The sequence below is a fragment of the Liolophura sinensis genome, chromosome 6, assembly GCF_032854445.1.
Source record: "Liolophura sinensis isolate JHLJ2023 chromosome 6, CUHK_Ljap_v2, whole genome shotgun sequence".
Taxonomy (NCBI): Eukaryota; Metazoa; Mollusca; class Polyplacophora; order Chitonida; family Chitonidae; genus Liolophura; species Liolophura sinensis.
In genome coordinates, this window is record NC_088300.1 from 78,398,460 (window position 1) to 78,413,464 (window position 15,005).

The following is a 15,005-nucleotide window of genomic DNA, read 5'->3' on the forward strand; positions in this document are numbered from 1 at the left end:
CCTCTGACATGTGTTAGAGGAAGGTATGATTTCAGTCACAGGTTAACCACACCGGGTGAATAGTTTACCTGGCTGTGGAATGTCCCCCAGAATGTAGGTCTCCTCAGGGTCACACAAAACCCACATGTATGAAAGACCAATCTTTGTCACATAGCCAATATGTGCAGCCCTATCAGGGACTGCACAGTAAGGCCTAAAGAGTCACGCATGAACACCTGACAAGTCACAGGAAGGCCAGGTGTTTTAAATTTGCCCACCTGCTTCCATCTCATCAACACTGAGGATGACTTAACATTAAAAGTTTGCCTTAATCTGAGAATTCCTTTTGTTGTTTGTAAGGTAGGATGATGTCCTACTGGAAAGTGTAAGTTTCAGTACCAAAACTAACATTTTATGACCTTCATTTGTTAAGTGGGCAAATGTTCTGGGTAAATACTGTAACTACATGTATGTTATAATAAAAGTTGGAATTTTAAGTCCTACTTTTTGCTTCACCCTTATCAACACCATATATCTCTTAACTCTTACTACTGAAGGGGAAAATGAAATCTGAAGTACCGTCTCCCCAACTCCAATTAACAGATCTGTTTATAAATAAATGTACATTCACAATACCAGTGTGAAAGTTAACAGACACTATGAACGAAGGATGACGTAAGACTAAGGGCATAGGCTGAATATCTGTACACAGCATGCAGCCATCACAACCCTCTAACTGTACTGCTCTGGTCAACTAAAACCCCTGGCAAGTTTGAGCTTCATGACCATAACCCTGCAAACACTTGAAATCATACTGCATTAATACATATACTAAATACAAGTATTAAAACAAACCCCAAAGAAACAACCTAGTCTTCTTTTTTCCCTGCTAGGTTAATCCTGCTGATCTACAATAATTTCATCACACATGCACACTTATAAAGTACAAAGTCTTACAAGCCTTTTTTTTCTGTGCATTTTCTCATTTATGAACATTTTCTCACTTATTAACATTCCCCCAAAAAGCACTCTCAAAAATAACTCACTTGCTCAACTGAAATTCAGACCACCTGATGTTCTGTCAACCTGACTTTATCACAAAATCATAACAATGCAACTACCTTTCAAAAGGTTTATTAAGAATACAAAAAATTTGTGGTCTGGCAAATCATGGTCGACATTAGCAATTTCACAATTTAAGACCACAGGAAGATAACACATATCTGGGATTTGGTTTTATAGCTGAAAGGCAGCCAAAGTTGTCTCCCCTCCATGCCGAGTTGTCTTTCATTACTGGTGTGAACTTGGCTGAGCCTGCTGACCACCAGCCTCCTCCTCTGGGAAATCCAAAACAACACGGTTTATCTGTCGTAAGTACTGTTGTTGTTTATAATACACCTTCAGCACACCCTTTATGGTTATAAAAGCAATTCCACCCTGGTGAGAAATAAATTCAAACGATAATTACATGTCTTAAAGGGAAGCAAAGCACTCAACGTCTAAGTTCACAGACACAAATTTGATTATTTATTTATTTGTTTAATGCCATACTCAAGAATTAAAAAAAAAAAACAGTCTAAACAATGCATTTGATATAGTTGGCAGTTAGTTGCCATGAAGTATATTTCATATTAAATGCTGATTTATGCCACAGTAATATGGGCACAGAGGTTATAATCTATTTTATTTATTTATTTGATTGGTGTTTTACGCCATACTCAAGAATATTTCACCTATACGACAGTGGCCAGCATTATGGTGGGAGGAAACCGGGCAGAGCCCAGGGGAACCCCACAACCATCCGCAGGTTACTGACACACCTTCCCACATACAGCCTATAATTTATTTTACTTGCTGGAGTGATATGAGCAGAGGGAATAATTTATTTTTTTCTTGCCAGAGTAATAAGGGCACAGAGGGTATAATTTATTTTACTTGCCCGAGTACTATGGGCACAGAGAGTATAATTTATTTTACTTGTCAGAGTACTATGGGCACAGAGGGTATAATTTATTTTACTTTTCAGAGTAATAAGGGCACAGAGGGTATAATTTATTTTACTTGTCAGAGTAATAAGGGCACAGAGGGTATAATTTATTTTACTTTTCAGAGTAATAAGGGCACAGAGGGTATAATTTATTTTACTTGCCGGAGTACTATGGGCACAGAGGGTATAATTTATTTTACTTAGTTATATTATTAGTACAAAATACACTATACTCCAAAAATTTTCACTTCATTGATGGTGGCGAGGTTTATGGGCAGGAGGAACTGGAGAGTCTGCAGTAAAGCATCGCCTTTCCTCAGGTAGTGTGTAGTATTAAGGTTCAAACCCAACCAACACTTACCAGTAGTGTTCTCTGGAAATTGGACTGGACATTGCCATACATGAGTTTTCCTACAATGGTAGCTATAGTGGGCAGAATTAGCGCCCCACAGAGCACCCTGGTGGCTGACATAGGATCAGAGACATTAGAGACTTCTGCTGGTGTCCTGACATTACGGGATAAGTCTGAAAACAAAAAAACCCTGTTATATGCAAACACTCAGCCAACAAAAACAATGCAGTATGCTCTTCAATCAGCAGGGCATGTTCAGGAATACAGCTACTGTAAAATCTTCAACCTTTTTAACTACTAAATTACTTTTTCAGTGGAATTTATGCCTATTATGAAAATGATGCCGAAAATGACTTGTTTGTGTCATTACAGATGTAAGTTTCATAGAACTGGGCAAATTGTACTTCTACATCCAATAGCTCCCTCAGAATATTTCAAAATATTGGCTGCAGAGGTGGTTGAAATGGTTGAAGAATTAGGGAAGTTAAAAATGTACCTTCCAAAGTAGTCTCCCCTTGTTCATTCAGCAAACACAACCAGTCCTATTCTATGGAAATCTTAGTATCATCAGGCATAGCAATAACTATGAGCTACAGAAAGATAATTACTATTCTGTATGAAAACAGAATAAGGCTCTTTCTGATAAATCAAATCTTCTTGAGTACGTCGTAAAAGACCAATCAAATAAATAAATAAATAGATGTAGATTTACATGTACATGCACAATGTAGTTCAATCCATTCTGGAGCAGGCAGTAACAGGCTCACACTATGATGGAAATTTCAAGCCATTCAACCTGACATTACTCATTAATAAAATATGCAAGTTACAAAAAATGGCATAGGTGGTCATATTCTGACCCAAAAAAACCTCCCCCGAAAAACAGTCCAGGTACCACATGTGCTGTTATTCTACTGAAATTTCAGAGAACGATTGCTCTAGAAAAGAAGTGGCAACACTTGTACTATAATTCCAGCAAAGAGGCATGATTGACATTTAATGTGCATACAGTTAAAACAGACTAGTTACAGCCACCCACATCATACAGTCATACAGTACTCAGCACACGGGGAATATTACATGTGCATACAGTTACAGCTGACTAGTTACAGCCACCCACATCCCACAGTCATACAGTACTCAGCACACAAGGGATATTACATGTGCATACATTTACAGCAGACTAGTTACAGCCACCCACATCACACAGTCATACAGTACTCAGCACACAGGGGATATTACATATGCATACAGTTACACCACACTAGTTACAGCCACCCACATCACACAGTCATACAGTACTCACCACACAGGGGATATTACATGTGCATACAGCTACAGCAGACTAGTTACAGCCACTCACATCCCACAGCCATACAGTACTCAGCACACAAGGGATATTACATGTGCATACAGTTACAGCAGACTAGTTACAGCCACTCACAACACACAGTCATACAGTACTCAGCACACAGGGGATATTACATGTGCATACAGTTACAGCACACTAGTTACAGCCACTCACATCACACAGTCATACAGTACTCAGCACACAGGGGATATTACATGTGTATACAGTTACACCACACTAGTTACAGCCACCCACATCACACAGTCATACAGTACTCAGCACACAGGGGATATTACATATGCATACAGTTACAGCAGACTAGTTACAGCCACCCACATCACACAGTCATACAGTACTCAGCACACAGGGGATATTACATGTGCATACAGTTACACCACACTAGTTACAGCCACCCACATCACACAGTCATACAGTACTCAGCACACAAGAGATATTACATATGCATACAGTTACAGCTGACTAGTTACAGCCACCCACATCACACAGTCATACAGTACTCAGCACACAGGGGATATTACATATGCATACAGCTACAGCTGACTAGTTACAGCCACCCACATCACACAGTCATACAGTACTCAGCACACAAGGGATATTACATATGCATACAGTTACAGCTGACTAGTTACAGCCACCCACATCACACAGTCATACAGTACTCAGCACACAAGGGATATTACATATGCATACAGCTACAGCTGACTAGTTACAGCCACCCACATCCCACAGTCATACAGTACTCAGCACACAAGGGATATTACATGTGCATACAGTTACAGCTGACTAGTTACAGCCACCCACATCCCACAGTCATACAGTACTCAGCACACAAGGGATATTACATGTGCATACAGTTACAGCTGACTTGTTACAGCCACCCACATCACACAGTCATACAGTACTCAGCACACAGGAGATATTACATGTGTATGCAGTTATTATACATATATGTGATTTCACCTATATTCATTGGGTCAAAAAGCAAGTACAAATTTTCCTGCTAAATGGCCACAGGCAAAACAGAGAATAGTGAAATGGCAGCAGGCACACGTATGCATACATACGTAATTATGTAGTAGCTTGGGACTACCACTGCTGAAGTAAGGTGCTAAATAATTAATTTAGCATATTAACTCTGTTTTCTTTGTTAATGAACTTGCAGTACATTTACCAAGGTTGATCTTCAAGGAAGTTGTGAATTTTTTTTATTCCTTTTGGATACTGCGAAGCATGGAAAGTTGTACAACTTTTGTTCAGTCTCTCTTCTGAAAGATTACATAAACTAAGTCCAAGGTTATTTTGAAAGCTAAATGTAATATAACAGTATCTTAAATTACGTGCAATTGAGCTGTGGATCAATACATCCTAGTGCTGTTGCCATGCCTCATGTTGATAAACTAATGTGGGATATATGATACTGGAGTCAGATGTAACAGTGAGATGGACTGACTGAGTTTCACAGACAGAAAACATACATATCAAATGTCCCCCGGCAAGGACACAATTGGGTACAGTCAAAACAAAGAATGTGCACCTAACTGAAGACATAAACTTTTAGGGTTAAATAAATGTAGAAAATGTGACCCTTATTATTAAATAAAGCTCCAAAAAGCTGCTTGCAATGAAGTGGATTAGTTTCCAGTTCATATAAAGGAGGGTACTCCAAAGGTCTCAGCTCCTTTACTCCAAAAGTCTCAGCACTATTAAAGCACTGCTGACAATATTTTTTATGACATTATTCAAGAGGTTATTGTGGTCATAGAGAGTTTCATCTTAGTTTCCGCATTCATTTGACAGAGAGAGGTTACAGCTGAACATTATTACCTGTGCAAAACCATTCAATGCGTTTTTCCAAAGAAGGTTTCCACCAGTCATTTGGAGATTGTTCCTTTCAGTGAGAATGAAGAAGACTTAAGCAATCGGATCATTACATGCCTACATCCAGATACGCTCTGCTGAAACTGATGGGAAAAGCCTGACAAAACATTTGGCTGCTCCGTGTATACACATGGGCATTTTGTTAGGAGTATAAAAAATGAGCTACAAGCAAACATCGAAGAAAAAAATCCAGAAGTGAAATACCCAATGACATGGCCTATGCCCATATATGATGAATTTTTATATAGATATAATGTTTCAATTTCAATACATTTCTGTACTGTATCCACAGAATTTGTACCAGTGTAACTGTATATGTCTGGTCCAAGTATGGAATGAACTGTTCCACTTTAGCCAATGAATACTCTAGTATCTGCCCAGATAAGTGTTGAACAAACTCTTCCACCTTAACACTGTGCCCAAAGTGTTGTCTGACTTCAGAAATTTAATCATGTACTCCTGCATCTACCCCCAAAAATTGTTCTACCTTAGGCAAATGTATATTTCTGTGGTACAAATTCTTTAATTGTAGCAAATGCATACATGTGCATGTACATGTATCTGTCTGAAGTGTGGTACAACATGATCTACGTGTATGTATGATTACAGGATGTATCTGTCTGAAGTGTGGTACAACATGATCTACGTGTATGTATGATTACAGGATGTATCTGTCTGAAGTGTGGTACAACGTGATATACGCGTATGTATGATTACAGGATGTACATGTTTGAAGTGTGGTACAACATGATCTACGTGTATGTATGATTACAGGATGTATCTGTCTGAAGTGTGGTACAACATGATCTACGCGTATGTATGATTACAGGATGTACATGTTTGAAGTGTGGTACAACGTGATATACGCGTATGTATGATTACAGGACGTACATGTTTGAAGTGTGGTACAACATGATCTACGTGTATGTATGATTACAGGATGTATCTGTCTGAAGTGTGGTACAACATGATCTACGCGTATGTATGATTACAGGATGTACATGTTTGAAGTGTGGTACAACGTGATCTACGTGTATGTACCATCACAGGATGTATCTGCCTGAAGTGTGGTACAACATGATCTACGTGTATGTATGATTACAGACATTGTCTTAAGGCGCAAGAGTTCATTCGCTTCACTTCTGACTTCCATGATCAATTTCATGACGAAACACGAGCCCAGTGACATCTCTGGGTTACAGTCCTCAATATGAGTGAGCATTTAGAAGATTGCTATTGGAGATGGACTAATTATTGTGACAACAAAAACAAGTCTCTCCTCTATGAAAAGTGACACTGTAAACAAAAAGACAACATCATCAGCCTAAGTACCCTAGCACACACCATTAGCTAAGTCCTTCAAACACCCCAAAATGAATGAGATATTAACAGCTGGCATTATTGATACTGAAACCAAACACTTTTTTGTCCAGAAATGCTTCATGACAACAAATGGAGATGAAGACCTCAGCTGAAAACCACAGTCCAGATGACTGCTCCAGCCATCCATGGTCATTCTCACTGGTCAATCAGCCAAAGTCTGGCCAGTACATTATTCATATTTAAAATATGGTCTAGCTAACTAGTTTAGTATTCTATCCTAATGACCTGAACAGATGGCCTGGGGGGCTCAAATCCACACTGACCAGTACACAAAGGTCAGTGGACAGTGTCCAGTCTGAGTGACCCTAATTCAAGGACAGCTGCACTGATCAGTGTGACAGGGAATACATGCAGGCTTCTGCCAGAACAAAGGGTGGGGTTTTGGCTAGTAAACAGCAGTGCAGTGGTCCATAAAGTCAATTAACACATATGAGAGGGCAATACCCCAAATGACTGCCCTGGCTCTTAAAATTTAACAAGGTCACTACAGGCTTATTTAGAGGAAACAATGTAAAGAATGAAATGGATAACCATGGATACCCACAGCGATTAAGACAGAAATATAACTCAGAAACAGACTCTACAAAAAATCATGTCAATTTCTGTCTGAAATCAATGGGAATGCTTTCAAAACACAAAAGAACCAGGTAAATTCTCAGAGTAAGAAAGCAAAACAACTCCATGAAGAAAAAGTAACTGAGAAAAAAGAATCTGGAAATGTTGGGAGTAAGTTCTGGTGGAAACTCACCTAATCTCACCTAAAAAATAGCCACACGAATGTTAGTCCAATCCCTCCTCTGGTCACAGAAAATAACACCTGTGAATATGATCATGTGAATAAGGCAAACTTACTGAATGACTTCTTTTCTAGTGTATGCTCTCTGTATGACTCAGATGTGGAACCCCCCAAAATTGCATCTGAGATCAGTAACGAATTAGTAGGTATTACCGTTGAACTCCGTTATGTACTTGAGGTGCTGAAGTCAACTGATACAAACAAGGCTACTGGACCAGACGGGATCAGCCCCAAAATGTTTTCTGAAGCCAGGCTGGAAATTTCTCCAATCTTGACGACCCTTTTTAACCTGTCGTTAACTACAGGAAAATATCCTCCCTCCTGGAAAATTGCTAGCGTTACATCTATATTCAAAACGGGAGATCCATCGAAAGTCGTAAACTATAGACCAATTTCTTTGCTTAGCTGCATTAGCAAGGTATTTGAACGCATTGTGTTTCGAGCAGTTTTTAGCCATCTTCGTCCTGAGATATCTCCAAATCAGTGTGGCTTCTTACAATCAAAGTCAACAACAGCACAACTCGCTGACCTTTATTTTGACATTGTTATAGCTCTAGACGATGGGAAAGAAGTATTTTTCACATTTTTTGACATTTCCAAGGCTTTTGATCAAGTCTGGCACAAAGGCATCTTAGCTAAGCTGAAGTCACTTGGAACAAAAGGTGGAATGTTCAACTGGTTTGTGGACTATTTACAACATCGACAACAAAGTGTTGTACTGAACGGTTTACGGTCAGATCTCAGAGCATTGGGAGCTGGAGTCCCACAGGGCTCTGTACTAGGCCTTTACTGTTTCCTGTTTTTATTAATGACCTTCCGCATGAAATTATTAATAGTATTAAGTTATTTGCTGACGACACTTGTCTTTACGTTATATCCGACGAACTGACATCAGAATACATCAATAGCTCTATAAATGATGACCTAGAAAAAATTGTTGTTTGGGCCAAAACTTGGCATGTTGAGCTCAATGTGAAAAGGACCGTATCGCTTACTGTTTCAAGATGCAGACAACCGTCACAGTTAATATTTAATTTTTCAGGTGAAAGTATAACCCATTCTACATCACATAAACATTTAGGACTAGTTTTTAGTAATAATGGAAACTGGACCTATCACATAGGCAAACTCATAGAAGCTGCAAATAAAAAACTATCCATGTTAGGAGCGCTTAAATATCGTCTGAATCGAAAGTGTCAAGAAATTATGTAGAAAAGTTTTATAAGACCATCATTTGAATATGCAGATATAGTTTGGGACAATATTACTGAAGGTTAAATAAGTACCATAGAAAACATGCAAAAGGACACACTACGCATCTATTGGTTTAACCAAAAGTGTTGTCTCTAGCCTGCTCTACGAAGATTTGGGATTTATACAGCTGCATAAGAGATGCTACATGCATCGCCCGGTGTTCTCCAGGAAGCATCTAGCAATGTATTTGAAAACAAGCTTCCGCTACCAACACACCAGCGTAATCTGTACCAAATTAGATCAATGGGCCAATTAACAACTTTTCGATGTAGAAAAGCCACCTTTAGTAAATCTTTTTTTTCCACAAACTGTGCATGACTGGAACAGCTTGCCATATTCGATTAGAAGAATTAAGAATTATCAAGAATTCAAAATAGCTCTAGAAAAGATATTAGATCGGTCAATTCCAACACCATGCTATTATACTGGAAGCCGATGTTTAAATATTATCTTGTGTAGATTAAGAAATGGATGTAGCTCGCTAAATGCCGATTTGTATAAAAATTTTATTACTCACTCTCCTAAATGTATCTGTGGCAAGCCGCTAGAAATGGCAGCTCATTTCTTTTTAGAGTGTAGCAGATATGTTGTCCAGAGGGAGAACATGCTTAGAAATATCAGACAATCTGGTTATTTGGACAACATTTCTGCTACCACTCTCCTTTATGGCTGTAGTCTTCTATCAACTGAACTGAATATAATGATTTGTTTAGAAGTCTGCTTCTACATTAGCAATACCAAAAGGCTCTAATGTTTAAATTTTTCACCCTGTTTCTTCTATTTGTACATAATATATATATATATATATATGTGTGTATATATTACATAATACATATTATATTATACCTATACTTATGGGATAGCTACTTTGTTATATACAGTTACATTGTAAAAGCTCTTGATTAGACCTTGTAGCACGTCAAGACGGCCACCAAGCTACGGCTGTGTATATACGTTCGTGCATACACGTGGCTGCGCACGTGCACATATATACATGCTTTTATATGTATATGTGCTTATTTGTGAGTATATACACGGAGGCACGTCCAAACGTGCATGTGCGTGTATGTACGGGTTTATTTATAAATGTTCATATATGCGTATGAGTTTATGATTTGTGCACATGTATACACAGATCGGTATTCTGTATGTATATATAAATACAATGTTTGTGCATGATCTTGTAAACAATTCCTGTCAATTTTCATAAAAATAACAAAATGCAATTTTGCCTCTTTACAAAACTTACAATGTACATAATATTACGATTATTACAGAATATAAGCCTATGGCTTCCTGTGTAAACAACTGAAATAAATACCTTAAAACCAAGGTATGAAAGGTAATACACAAAGAATCACCAGACTGTACCATAACCATATAACACCAACTTGAAAACAAAAATGTAAATTCTTCACTGAACATTTGTACATGTTTTTGCTAGTTTTGTTCATAGAAACAGTTATTTTATAAATGCGCTGCATCCGTTCCGTAGTATCAGATATAAAATATATATGTCACATAAATATACATGTACATGCACGATTTGAGTACATATTTTTTGCAGAACAAAAACTTAATACTATATTTTAGCTGAAGCTTAGCCTTTATCCAAATTAAACATGTTGCATGATTTTGACGGATTCATCAATTTTAAAAGGCCCTGTGAATGTCTGATTAGTTTCTATCAGTAAAACTTAAGTACATCACTTCTAGTAAAGTAGAAGTAGAAGCTGATCAGTTACATAATTTGATGTACTAACTTATGCCACCCTTACACTAGCTCTAGACTACAGCACAGCTATGATTTTCTTCTTTACCTAGATTATTCTTAACCCTTACATAATATATGCAGTTTGAACAAGCAAATATCTGATTTGGATTCCACTAAAACCGCCCTATAAATCTATATTTAACGCTTTGTAGGCCAGCAGGCAATACCCCCATTACCCATTTAGCCTTATCAGAGCCTGGTACAATGCCACATACATTCTGAGGGGCCTGGTCAAGCTAGCCAGAGACTTTACCCTTCAACTCATTTATCAGCAAACTAGGCTGGAGCCAGGACTTACAACACTGGCTGTAACAGCCTGTGGCTAACTTACCCCCTACAGTACAGAAATACATCCCCTCTCTAATACTCATATATCATCCCACTGTGTCAAAGAGTTCCTTCAGAAGCCATTAAATACTTGAAAACACTTCCTTGGATACAATCTCCCTAGTATCTTGCTACTAGAGAAAAAAAAACGCCTATTGAGAAGATTGAAAACTGTTGGTCATTAGTGTTCCATGAGGTAGGGGAGAGATGCTTCAGCTGTGACAATGTGGGCTGGTTCTCCTAGAATCTGACAAAAAGCCTGATCTCATGACAGGGTTTGTCCACTATGCCCTCACTATATTGGCCTCCATGACCAAATCATGTTAACATGGCAATATCACACAAGCAGTATATATTAACATAGGACATGGGACTAGCAATGCTCGATCCAAAGACTACCACTTGGCAAAAATATGACAAATGCAATTTGTATTCAATCTTAATCAAACTGTGATTTCAGTGCTGTTTCACATATGTTTTAATACAAAGAAAATAACTCATTGTGATTCAGTCAATCAGAGATCAAGCTGGTTAATGAAATGTACAAAAGACCTTTCTAAATCTCAGCATAGCTTTGATAAAATCATATGATGGGGGGATATTTCTTACAGTACTTAAAATACAGTAATATTGGTGCAGATAACTACACGGTTGCAATCTGATCTGCGTGTACAAAGATAAAAAACACCCACAGAATGTCCAATACAGTTCGTGAATACAGATAAGGCTCTCCAGCCAAATTGGCAACTCCACTTGATTCCTGTAAAATCCTTATAATCAGGCAGTCAAATTACATGTAATCATTAATTATTTTTTCTGACCTATGATAATACTGAGATAGAGTACCCAGAGTGTACAACACAAAGGTCATACGGAAAGTGATAAGAAATTCCCCCAACATGTGGCAGTAATTCATGGTAAAAAACATTGCAATTAGGATCGTAAATGTAGAACAGTCATTTCAACTGGTTAAATGCACTACTACTCCATAATGCACCACAACGAGCACGTATAAAAATGCTGCAGTGTGACAACAACACACATCCTTTACATGAGCACCCAATCCATGTCTAATGGATGAATCTATCACCAGCACATTTGACAGTCCAATCACGTGCCTCACACCAATTACAAACTCGGTTACCTCCCCTGTGAGTTGGGTTTCTTCATACATTTTCAATTGGCAATTTCAAATTGGCATTATCACTTATTGCCATCCTGGTCTTCCCAATGGAGACCTGTACAACGTATTTGGCTACACATACACATGGTACATGTAAAACAATGCACAACTATTACTTACATGTATACAGTATACAGCGACATAATAGCCAAAAACATTCCATATTTCACTCTGGTTTGTCTGCTGCCTTAAACCAGGGGTTAGTCAGGTACTAGCAACATCTAACAGGCATGTTATACTTTAGTCAGGGGTTAGTCAGGTACTAGCAACATTTAACAGGCATGCTGTACTTTAGTCAGGTACTAGCAACATTTAACAGGCATGCTGTACTTTAGTCAGGGTTAGTCAGGTACTAGCAACATTTAACAGGCATGCTGTACTTTAATCACATAATGCGAATCCAGGTTTGAAAGTGAACACTACATGTAGCCAACATATATACATGTAAAAACAAAATTTTTCTATCAAACATTGAAAACCTGGCTGACATTAGACAGGTAAAATATTTCAGAATTATTTATTTGGTCACATTAGACCAAAAATAGTACTCAGCCATCATTCATTGTAGTTGTCACATATGTTAGGTTGCTTCTACTTGGCTGTCTGAAAGCAAGCCTCAGTGGCTGCAAGTTAATGCAAGCAGGTCTCAACATCATTAATTATCATGATACTGATATTTTTTCTATTGCTATCAGTGGACCATTCCCCCATGCTCCCCCAAAAGTGATGCACACAGGACCTGATCTATACAAGGTTGAATTGGCACAACTGTTGTGTATTATCACACGATGTTAATCAGTTTTCCTGTGGCCAGCCCACTGCATACATCACCAAATGTATTGATGCTTTGGGCTACATAAATGCTCATGATTAGCAGCGCCTCCAAATGGCACAGCAATTAGGCACTCTATGGTAACCACAGAGCTAATGAAGGGAAAGGCGACATTGGAGGGGCATCATGGTCAGGAGGGGTGAGCAGGAACGGAGAGGGGGGGGGGGGAGGGAGAGAAATGTGGAGCATGATAGATTGAACAGGAGCAAACAAATCGGAGGTTTTCAGAGACAGGCTCAGTCTGTGTAGAGCATTACACAGTAATTAAAGAACAATGAAGAGCACTTTAACTGCACCTAGCAGTACCTGGATTCTGCCATAATGGCCTGCACCTATCAGATTTCTACCTCTGATTGGCAAAAAGTCACAATAACTGATGGAGCAAAATAAAAAAATCTTCTACAATGCACAATGCCTGGTGGATATGATCGCTTGTGGTGACATCCCTGCCTCGCCTGCCATTGGCAGTGTGCCTGTAGGCAAGGTGGCAGGATAATGGCAGAAACTTCCACATGGCCACAACTGATGGATAGAGTACTTTTTCATGTAAACAAGTCATATTAACCAGGCTCAGATATGCTTCAGCCAGGTCGCTTGACTTGATTCACCTCTTTGACCAGCCTTGCACCACTTTCTAGACCAACTCCACACCAAAAAGGCCATAGGCCTCCAGTAAAATACAACCATGTGTCAGATCCCTCTTTGATCACAATGGCACAGCATATTGTACCCTAAACAGCTGATACATCTACAATGATCCCTGCTGTCCATGTGAATCTGGTCCAGTAATATCAGAATCCTGAAGTTATTAACAGATGTAAACTTCTGCCTACACTACCCAGAACAGATCTGTCAACTGTCAGCTGTCAACTGTACACCATAAGTACACCAATTCCTCCAATTTACTCTCAGCCTCTCATGCAAACACAAATAAGTTGTTCATATAAAAAAAATCAAAACAGCTTTCAATTAAAACTTAATAATGCATGTAACACAAAACTGCGAAAACTTGGCAGGACAATTTTTTCTTCTTAATTCTGTCAAAATTAAATTATTACAATTAATACACTAGATGTGAAGCTGTTTTGTATTACTGCTGTCAATCCACAAGAAGTAATTAATGCAGACTGATCTATTAACACAGCTATTTAGTAACGAGGCCACGAGCTGATGGAGAGATAGAAGCTAAACAATATATTTATTACAGGCCTTTCCTTACCCACATGATGTCAAATGTATGGATGGTTTTAAAGGAGGAGAAAACATAAAAATGATGCCAAAATCAGATGAAAGAGCATCGAAATTTATTTACAAATATGACCTTTAATATTTTTTTGAATTTTTTTTTTCAAGAGAAAAGGGTATTTGAAAACATTTTGTATGGTGGGTATTTCGGACCAGCTTTTGGTATTTATCATTGTTGCATAATAATGTTCTAAATAAGAATGTGATGCTTGTGTAATTTATTTGAATGTAAATTTGTTGTTTATATTGAAACATATGCATTTAACCTAAATTATGATCAAATTTATGAACACATTAAAAATATAAATTTGATCCAAATTGAGGTTTAATACATTTGTTAGCTGAAAAGAACAAATTCTAGTTATTAAACCTGTGTTACATCCTCATTTACAACATTATTAAACAAAGACTATAAATACTAAAAGGTGGTCCGAAATACCCACGATATAAAAATTATTTTCAAGTGTCTTTTTATCCTTTAGGAAAAATCAGAAAAAATACTGAAGACCACATTCAGGAATAACTTTTCGCACTCTTTCACCTAAACTTTATGTCATTTTCATGTTTTCTCCACCTTTAAGTCAAGTTTCTATAAATACAAAAGACTGCTGGAGAAAAAATATGCCAAAAGGAAATGGGGTAA

The 15,005-nt window shown here is 38.0% G+C and overlaps 1 protein-coding gene across 1 annotated transcript in view; it reads right to left on the reverse strand.

Annotated features, from left to right (window-relative positions):
• Positions 1-1,269: 1,269 nt before the first annotated feature.
• LOC135466375 (E3 ubiquitin-protein ligase MARCHF5-like) overlaps positions 1,270-15,005 on the reverse strand; it is a 43,913-nt gene continuing 30,177 nt past the window's right edge. The window contains exons 6-7 of the mRNA XM_064743817.1: positions 2,328-2,491; positions 1,270-1,416 (exon numbers count right to left, since the gene is read on the reverse strand). Of these exons, the coding sequence (XP_064599887.1) occupies positions 1,270-1,416; positions 2,328-2,491 (311 nt within the window). The remainder of the gene's footprint in view (positions 1,417-2,327; positions 2,492-15,005) is intronic.